The sequence below is a fragment of the Ahaetulla prasina genome, chromosome 2 (assembly GCF_028640845.1).
Source record: "Ahaetulla prasina isolate Xishuangbanna chromosome 2, ASM2864084v1, whole genome shotgun sequence".
NCBI classification, from domain to species: Eukaryota; Metazoa; Chordata; class Lepidosauria; order Squamata; family Colubridae; genus Ahaetulla; species Ahaetulla prasina.
Genome location: NC_080540.1, coordinates 107990909 through 108001192, shown reverse-complemented (window position 1 = coordinate 108001192; position 10284 = coordinate 107990909). Strand labels below are relative to the sequence as shown.

The window sequence follows — 10284 nt, the reverse complement described above, 5'->3', positions numbered from 1 at the left end:
TATCTCTTTGCAGCTGGGGAATTCTCTTTTAAGGCTAGGATAATCAGCAAAATTATAGATTTGCCAATGCTTGGTGGGGAGAAAGTGCTCAATTTTCTAACCAGGCTGAAATTAATGAGAGAATCCGGTTTAAAGAGCAAAAGGCAGAAAGAGAATGGGAAAAAAAAAATCACCCAGCGACGGCTTTTATAAATCTCTTTCCCTCCGGATCTTAAATCTGGTCGCTAGCTTGCCGGAAGTGAAGGTTGCGGGACCACTCGTCCGCCTTTCTCCCCCTCTCTTTGTGGTCTCTTTCTTGGGGAGGCGGGACAGATCTTGCGGAAGTAATGAGGGATGGACAGGAAGCGGAAGTGTTGTGAGGCAATGGGATGGGGTGGGGGGGGAAAGCGTCTCTTGAGCTGCTCGGATTAGCGTCTCAATGAGGAAAGGTAGGCGGCCGGGGGAAGAGGTGGTTGGGACTTGGTCGCTGTTGGTGCTCTGGGGGAGGGCAGTTGACGGTTGGGCAGGCAGGGCTGTTTTGCCCGTTGCTTTCGAGGTGGGGGGTGTGTGTGTGTGTCTTACGGCAGACCGTTTTTGGGGAGGGGGGGGTCAACGCTGATTTCTGACCTTCCCTCTTTCCGGACAACCCAGAGATGTCAATAGAAGGGGTGGGTAAAAAAAAAAAATGACGCTCTTGAATGACCAGCCTTTTTTCCCGTGTCTTGTTGGCTTGAGCACCCGCGGCCTACTTATCGGACTGAGAAGGAATGCTCAGCGGTTATTGGGGAGCCCAGGAAGGGCGAAGGGTTGGTGATGGAGCTTAAAAAAAGGCAGGAGGGAAGAGAAAGGGACACACACACACACCTCGTCTCTTCTGGAGGAGCAAGGAAGACACTTAACCCCAAACACACACAAACCCTCCCCTACTGACTTGTTTAGGTTTACACAGCTGAGGTTGAAGGTTGGATTTGGTCTTGCTGTTTGTCTCCCAAACTTGACAAGCAACTCTTTCCTGATTTCCTCATTCCTGTTGTCTTAAAAAAAAAAAAAGCGAGATGGGGGTCAGTTCTATTATGGTTTCGTTGTTGCCCCCGGCACCAAATGAGTCTTTTTATTTCTTCCACTTGTATCCTTACGATTTATATCGATATTGATTGTTTCCTGATTGCTTATTTGTACCCTATGACTGTCATTAAGTGTTGTACCTTGATGAAGGTATCTTTTCTTTTATGTACACTGAGAGCATATGCACCAAGACAAATTCCTTGTGTGTCCAATCACACTTGGCCAATACTATTCTATTCTATTCTATTCTGCTTTTCATGGGCTCTTCAAACCCTTGGAATGACCTACAATCTTGTAGGTAGAGGGGATTATAATGCTAGCACATGGGTGATGCCAGTTTACAGAATTTGAAATAATGATTTTTCCCATTTTAATACGGTCATGGATTATCACAAAACAAGTGTGCATAATTGCATGTTGTTACCAAAATACAATTACTGGCTTCACAGAATAAATTGGAATCCATCTGAGCATCATCTATTTGGTTGTGTGGATTCAGCCAAATTGAAGGGGAAACTAATGAATTTCTTGGATTATGAATAAAAAAAACCCTTGGTATATATTCTGTAGTATAATTGTTAATTCCTTTGAATAATGCATTTATTTACTGCATTGAATCTTTGCTAGACTGTGATTCAAACAGATGCAAAATCTTGTGATACTGATGAACTTGTTATGCAGTATTTTATTTTTAAATTATAGGCTACTTTATGAGAGGCATGGCATGTTATCTGGATTGCACAGTGTACAGTTGTGGGAAGATTGTAAATAGAGAGTTTGGTGGGAAATTATACAGAAAGTCTAATAATTTTTACAAAAAGTGGCCACTTGCATTTCTAAATTAATTTTATGAATATTGATTTAACTATCCTTTGCTAAATTCAGTGAGATTTATTTCTAAGACAGCAGAAGAGTTGGTATATAACTTTCTTATAAGAACAAATGTATTTTGAAATTTGCTACCCAGTTTTAATCCTTCATTACTTATGTTAGCAATTCTCTCTGAATTTGAGATAAGCCCCATTGGAATAAATTGTGATTGTGACTGAATATGAATGCATGATATTATTTGTTAAGAACTTAAGGGGAGTCATGCAGGACTAGGCTAATAAAAAAAAAACATTTTCCTTTGGCTTTGGAACACTAATTATAATTCTTCACTAACACTAATGATTTTTTCACAAGAGATGTGACTTGGGTTTCATTTTCTTTTAATTAGAAAGTGTTTTCCATCCTTACATCCAAATGGAAGATATTGTGCATAGTGGAGAGTATAACACATCTTTCCAGAAGGCTGCTCTTCGGTTTTGCATTATATTTTTTAAGCTTTGTGCAGATATAAATTTTACGTAGGCTTTATGTTAATTTAAATTGCCATTAAAATTGTTCACTTATTTTAATTTTCTCTTTCAGTTCCACTGTCCTTAGAAGTGCAGTACTCTGCAATCTGCAAATACAATCAAAATGGGGCCTAGACGGAAAAACATGAAAGTGTATTCCACAAGCCGGGAAAGTCCTGTATGCATCAAAGCTGCTGAGCTGAAAGACTACATGAACCAGCTTTCACATGAAGTGCTTTGCCATATCTTTAGGTAAGAAAACAGATTTTGTTTTAGTTTTAATATCTCCTTTCATTCACTAATGGTCAGTGATAACAAGCATCTGCCTAATGTTGACATTTAACTGCTTCCATTTAGAGGTTTGGGTAACAGTATGCCAATACATCATGCATTACTTTGTGAAACGCTTCGTGCTGCAGAAAAAAAGTATAATAATCATTCACAGTGCCTAGCGCCACTTGTTTAGGATATTACTCTTCAGGAGCAAGTAACCATACTCACCATATCCAAAGGCCTTCTGAAAGAGCCAGGTCTTAATGCTTTCTAAAAGTAGGGCCTGCCTTTACCTTTGAGGCCTTTTGAATTGTTTTAAAAGTTTCATTTCAAAAGAAGATTCAGATTATCTCTTTTGGTGTAGTAATGATTTATCATTGCTGAATAATCATTGGCCTATGAAATAAAAAAAATGTACTGCAGAGAGGGTTTTCTCTCTATTTTGGATAGAGCAGCATTCATTTATCAAATATCCTCTTTGGTAACTTATTGTTTTTTCATTGCCTGACAAATTACAATTACCAGGTATTCTAAAAATTCAGCCTGGTAATTTTGAAGCCCTGGTGCCATGATTGAATGGCAAGGTTTACACGTGTGATGTCTTTGTCTTTTTAATATTTTAGGATGTGATTCTCTCAAAGGAACAATTGTTACTTGATGATTGAAAAAGAATAAATAAATCAACTGACCTGTTTTATTACAGTTCTGTTTTCATTCTGTTGAATTTATTTCTTGCTGTAGTTGTTAATCGATATTCTTTAGTATACAAATTGTTCTTTAGTATAATAGTAGAGGAAAGAAATCATCTAAGAATTAATCCCATTTTATTTCCTTCCTGAAGGTATCTTCCCCTGCAGGATATCATGTGCATGGAATGCCTCTCCCGGAAGTTAAAGGAAGCTGTCATCTTGTATCTAAGAGTAGTAAAAGTTGTGGATCTCTGCGCAGGTCGCTGGTGGGAATATATGCCCACTGGTAAGTGGTGCTGTAAACTTGACAACTTTAATTACATTTTCTGCTTAGCTATAGCATTAAAAAAAACAATTTCCACAAATGTTATGTGTGTATGGCAAAGCTTCCCTGAATACTAAAGAGATGGCAGAAGCTCTTAGTAACATGTATGTATTTTAAGAGAAAGCAGTTTTTGATTAGGCAGTCAGCTAGGCAGAAGTAATGAAATAGGGATCTTCTGAAATGGAACTTTATTTTTAAAAATTAATCATTATCCTGAATCACTGGGGATTTATTGTAGATTGCTATGGAAAGTATTTGAAATTGCCTAAAATTTTGCAGGCATTCTAAAAGGTCAGAAAAACTTAGGAGAAGTTACAGATTCAGAAAGGGCAAGTTTAGTATCCCTTTAAAGTAGGGAATAAGGAAGCCTTGCAGAGCAATGAGCCAACTTTTCTTCCTTTTGAAGGAAAATTTAAAACTGGGAGTACATGAATAATGTACTTGAGTGGAAATTAAACCTCCTTCCCTCTCTCTCTCTCTCTCTCTCTCTCTCTCTCTCTCTCACACACACACACACACACACACACACACACACACACACATCCAAGATGTGTGATGAAAAAAACTAGTCATTGTAATCCATTATAACAGATCTGTGATACCACTTATCAAATTATACTTTGGGGAATCAAATATTTATTTGATTAAATATATATTTAACACCTTCCATTTGTAAACTATTATTTCAATTATGTTATCTTCTTGCATAAGTTCAATTTTTCCTCAATAGTAGTAACATCTTTCTGCACTGCTGTCTTTGAATTCTAAAATTACAAAAGAATATGCCAAAATAGAAATGGTGGTGTATATATGATAAAATAAAGATAGTTACTTGTTTTTGTGCATCTACATAACAGTTTATAATTTAAAGAATGAAATACGGATTGTTTGTGTAGGATTCACAGATTCCAGCTTCCTAACCTTGCTGAAGAAAATGCCAGACATTGAGCAGCTATATGGCCTTCATCCCAGGCACCTTGACAGACGTAGGGTTCGGGGTTATGAAGCCTTCAGCATTCCCGGGGTACTAGAAGCTTTACAGGCTTGCCCAAATCTTTTGGTATGTGTTCAAAACATAAATATGTAATTTCATTTGACAGCTGTCATTCTGGATAAGAATTAAGGGGACAAATTTAGAAGATACTGGAGACAATTTGGAAGGACAGATGGGTTTGTATTTTATGGATCAAATTTATGCCCTTGAATCTGGATTTCATCTGAAGCAACTGTAATTAAAAACTCACATGCATTTTGTATTTCAACTAAACTGGAAGTTGCCCCTTAAAATGCAATCTGTTACTATAAGAAGTCTGCAATCTATGAATGAAACATAGCATAGAAATAACAGTGTATTACATAAAATCACATTATATATACACTGATTATGTTTGCTTTGTGTATAGTTGCAGAGTGAGGAAAAATAATTTGGCAATGGAGTTGTAAAAATTGACCAGTTTAATGTAACTAGCTATAATGTATCAATGTGGTTTATCAAAATAGTCCTGGAGGATATAGTTTTATATAACAGTCTGAAGAGTTGTTTTATGGATACTTAAATTATAATTTTATTGGTTGCTATGCTGTGGGTTCTTAGAAAAGCAGGCTATAAATTTTAACAAGGAGATTTAGATCTGTTATTTTTTATGCATACCGTATATACTCGAGTATAAGCCGATCCGAATATAAGCCGAGGCACCTAATTTTACCACAAAAACTGGGAAAAACTATTGACTCGAGTATAAGCCGAGGGTGGGAAATGAGGCAGCTACTGGTCAATGTAAAAAATAAAGATAGAGCCAAGTAAAATAACATGAATATTTATTTGAACGAAAAACAATAAAAGTGCAAAAGGGGGAAGGAGGATTCCCAGCTTTAGAAAATTTAGAACTACGCCGCCTTTGGTATGACCTGAGCATAGCTCATAAAATTATCTGCTACAATGTACTTCCTATCAATGACTACTTCAGCTTCAACCACAACAATACACGAGAACACAATAGATTCAAACTTAAAAGTGAACCTCTCCAATCTAGATTGCAGAAAATGTGACTTCAGTAACAGAGTTGTTAATGCCTGAATGTGCTACCTGACTCTGTGGTCTCTTCCCAAAATCCCCAAAGCCTTAACCAAAGACTATCTAGTATTGACCTCACCCCATTCCTAAGAGGTCTGTAAGGGCGTGCATAAGAGCACCAGCGTGCCTACCGTCCCTGTCCTAATGTTCCCTTTAGTTGTATTCCTTTTATGTATTCAATTCATGCTTATATTTATATAATTATTAATATGTATTTGACAAAATAAATGAATGAATGAATGAATGAATAGAATAGAATAGAATAGAATTTTTATTGGCTAAGTGTGATTGGACACACAAGGAATGAATGAATGAATGAATGAGTGAGTGAGTTACTTCAACAACATTGTCTCACAGAAATTGACAATACAACTGCAAGCATGAAAATGAGTCCTCCTTTAGCTTCCAAGGGACCAGGGTGCCTCTGAAGGTCAGTGCTCTAAGCACTAAGAACCCAGCACAAATCTAAGCCTGTATGCACACCAATAGTGAAAATACCCTGCACAGTGTCTCTTGGCAGAGAAGGTTAATTTTCATAGGCGTTGGGGTGGCTCCTTGTTTTTTTTTGGCAGGGCAATAAGGGTCTCTAATATCATTAAACCCAAGTGTGAGGAAAAAGACAGCAGCTAAAATGTTAAGGCCAGTTGTGTGACCTTCTCCAATACAGTTGGCCTGGCTGTTTGCCAAAACTTAAAACACCCTCCCATCCCCCCTCCCTGCTAAAGCTTCTTTCTTAAAACAATTGTGGTCTTTGCCTTTCATTGTGCCAATCGACTTTAGAAGTCTGTGTGTGTGTGTGTGTGTGTGTGTGTGTGTGTGTGAGAGAGAGAGAGAGAGGGAGGGAGGGAGGGAGTGCAAAAGGGGGAAGGAGGATTCCCAGCTCTAAACAAAGGGAAATCCCGGAATGCCAGTGCTCACGTTCCTCCTCCCTTGCTCAAAAGCCCCAACATGATATTGGAATTGGATGCCATTATATACCTGCTGAGGGGATAATTTGAATAACTTGAAAGATATAAAAGCTCTAAACATATTTGTTTAAAAATCTAAAATCTATACTTAAAATAAATGAATATAAAGTAATAAAGTTCTTTAAAGTTGTAATTCACTTTGCTGCTGAAAAAGAAAAGAAGCTTAACACCTTAAATGGTATTTATTAACTGAAATATCACCAAACCACAACCTTTTAAGGATTTCCTTTGCATCAGCTTACGCACTTTTGTCATGAGAAATTGTGCAGGTAAAAGCAGTCTTGCTGTTTGAGACATTATCTAGGTTAAAATATGGTACATTTTCCTAAACATTTCAAGCATTTGTAAAGAAATGGATTATTAATTATTAATATGTAATGTCAGTATCAGTCTATGCTTCAAATCGGATTAATACTGATTCAGTTGTTAAAATTGCTGTTCCTTGTTCACAGTTTGAAAATGGAAGTATTTTTTTTCTGATAAGTTGAGTCAGCTGCCTTCTCCTATATGACACAAGATTTAGTTACGTCATTTGGAGTAAACAGGGAAATTTTATCCCATATATCAAAAATAAACATGACTTTGCAGAATTACTGGAATGTAGAAATGTAGGCAAAATATCTTTGTATCTATGCATTTTCTGCTTTTGCATTCTTTACTGAGAAAATAACAGTTTTGTCACATAAATGGAAATGCTTGAAATGTTATTTAAAAAGAAAGTATATGCTAACATTTCTATGCTTCTGTTTAGCTGCCTCTGAATGTGAATTACAATTTTTCTTTTTTCTATAGGACCCACAAACTCATTGAAGTATGTTCCCCTGGTCACTGGCTTAGCTTCTGCTCGAAACTTGGAACATCTAGAATTGGTTCGAGTTCCTTTTCTTGGAGGACTTATTCAGCATGTTGTAGAAGACAGCTGGAGATCTGGTATGTAAATTCTTTGGAATTAAGAACAGTTCTTTTCCATTATTTCTTCATCTCCTTTATAGAAATTAATATTGCTAATATCTTCAGATAGGGGTTGCTTTTAGTGTAAAAAAAAATACTAGGTACATCTAACTATACAGAATTCTTATATTTGAAATTTAAGGAGTTAATACTTCCCCTTGGGCTGCTTAAGGGATAAAATGTTCTCTTGGTGAACATGTGTTTGTGAGAGGTTCGAATTTGGCTGCAGTTCCTGAACTTGCTAACTGTTGAAATAGAGAAAGTTGGCTAACAATAAAGCAACATATTTATGTTGTTGGAGAATAGTGCAGCTGTGGGGACTGAAGAGGGTATGGGGTTATGGAGGACAACAGTAGAAATAAGTCCCATTCCCACCCACCCCCAAAGGTTTTCTTAGTGTACATGTTCTTTATTCTCTTTAATCTAGGAGTATGATTTCGCTTTGGACTAACCCCATGATCCTGGAGTGTGAATCAAAATGTTTTAAAAAATTGTTTAATATATTAGAAAAGAAGTTTCAGACTGGTACGTAGAGATTGCAGTGAAGGATGTGTGTTTATATTGTTTGACGTACAGGGAGAAAAAGTATGTATTTGTCAACATTTGACTGTTGAATTTATTTTTTCAGGAATAATTCCAAGTGCTTCATATATTCCAAAGTCACATCTTTTCCAATACTGAGATTATTATCTGTTATCTAATAGTACTCACATACTATGCTAAAGTAGAAATGAAAAGTTTGGGTTTTCAGTTTTGCTTCCAACATTTCTTCTGTGATTATTGCTCCTGAAACACAATGGAAATTATTACTTTTTTATTTTTTGGATTTTCAGGGGGCTTCAGAAATTTGCACACTATAGTTCTAGGAGCTTGCAAGAATGCTTTGGAAGTTGATCTTGGCTACCTCATCATAACTGCTGCACGAAGGTAATTACCATATTTTTCGGAGTATAAGACTCTCCGGAGTATAAGATACACATTAGTTTTTGGGGAGGAAAACAAGAAAAAAAAATCTGCCTCTTCCTACCAGCATCCATCAGTATTCATCTGGCTAGCATCCTTGCAGCAAACAGCAAATAGCCTGGTCAACTTCAGCACATCATTGCAGCCCGATTCAGCATGAGCAGCTGATTGGTGGTTGGATGGGCCTTCCGGAATACTGCCAATCAGCTGTTTCAGGTTGCAGGGATCGCCACAGCCCATCGGTGCTTCTGTGTATCATGTTTTTGGCCTCCATGCGTACTCCCTTTAAAGCCCATTCCATACTGCAGGGATCACCACAGCACATCACCACTGATCATCGCCTCCACACATCGCATTTTCGGCTTCTGTGCATCATGTTTTCGGCCTCCACATGCCAGTTTTTGGCCTCTGTGCATTGTGTTTTGGCCCGTTCCAGGCGGCGGGGACTGTCACCAATCCCCACCACTTAGAACCAGCCGAAAATGCGATGTGCAGAGGCAAAAAATGTGTGCAGAGGCTGAAAATGCGATGTGCAGAGGCAAAAAATGTGTGCAGAGGCTGAAAATGCGATGTGCAGAGGCCGAAAATGTGACGCATGGAGGCAGCGATCAGTAGCGATGGATTATGGTGATCCCCGCAGCCTGGAACGGGCCTTAAATTGGGCATGTAGAGGTCAAAAATATGAGACACAGAGGCTGAAAACAGTCGGCGGGTGGGTGCTGGCAGGTGGGCGGGGCTTCAGCAGCATTCACTCTAAGACTCACAGACATTTCCACCCACTTTTAAGGGTGTGTGTGCGTCTTATACTCCGAGAAATACAGAATATTGTTGGCCATAGTTTCCTTGTACCTCCAGGTCCTTGGCTCTTAAGTACCTGATCAGCTGGTGGGTAAATCATCACTCCTATTGACTGACGAGGCTTCAATCATTACTATTAACCATTACCATTTGCCAATTACCATCCATGCAGTTTTGTTTATGCTTTCTTAAATGTGCCTTTTTTGCCATGGCTTGTTCTCTATTGACTTAATTCATGTAATATATATCATAAAAGATGTTACCAAGAAATAATATTGATGTAATAAAGGTGTTCTGTTGTTGCTTTGCTTTGAACAGGGGTTCTAATATCAATGGACTCACGTTAACATTTACTTCCTTTTTTGGTTTTCATTTATTTCAGGTTGCATGAAGTACGAATTCAGCCTTCCCTAACCAAAGATGGAGTATTCTCTGCTCTAAAAATGGCAGAATTGGAATTTCCCCAGTTTGAAACACTACATCTTGGATACGTTGATGAGTTTTTGTTACAGTGTATGAAACCCTTCACTCTTTCTGTTGATTATCTATCAGCAGCTAGGGTAGATCTGGATTTTATTATTTGCCTAAAAGGAGTACAAATGTTAAGATACATTCTTGTGTAATCTAGAGGCAACCCTAAAGTCTTGGTTGCTCATCAAACTTGCTTGGGATTTAGAGAAGGAATCTTGATTATAATAGTATGTATACATGGCCTGGACAGCATTTCATTTCTTGAGATTAGCTGCAGAAAACTCTCTGTACATCATTGGGAATTTCTCTTTTGCAAATTAAACCTTGGTCTGATGAAACCATAGAATGAGATAATGTGCATAGGTCTTATTGCAAAAAAATATTGGAA

At 37.7% G+C, this 10284-nt stretch overlaps 1 protein-coding gene across 1 annotated transcript in view; it reads left to right on the top strand.

Moving 5' to 3' along the window:
- The first annotated feature begins 345 nt into the window (after window positions 1-345).
- FBXO38 (F-box protein 38) overlaps window positions 346-10284 on the top strand; it is a 45843-nt gene continuing 35904 nt past the window's right edge. Inside the window, exons 1-8 of the mRNA XM_058167871.1 lie at window positions 346-428; window positions 2458-2636; window positions 3499-3632; window positions 4568-4754; window positions 6906-6982; window positions 7506-7643; window positions 8498-8591; window positions 9808-9938. Coding sequence (XP_058023854.1) covers window positions 2509-2636; window positions 3499-3632; window positions 4568-4754; window positions 6906-6982; window positions 7506-7643; window positions 8498-8591; window positions 9808-9938 — 889 coding nt within the window. The 5' untranslated portion in view covers window positions 346-428; window positions 2458-2508. The remainder of the gene's footprint in view (window positions 429-2457; window positions 2637-3498; window positions 3633-4567; window positions 4755-6905; window positions 6983-7505; window positions 7644-8497; window positions 8592-9807; window positions 9939-10284) is intronic.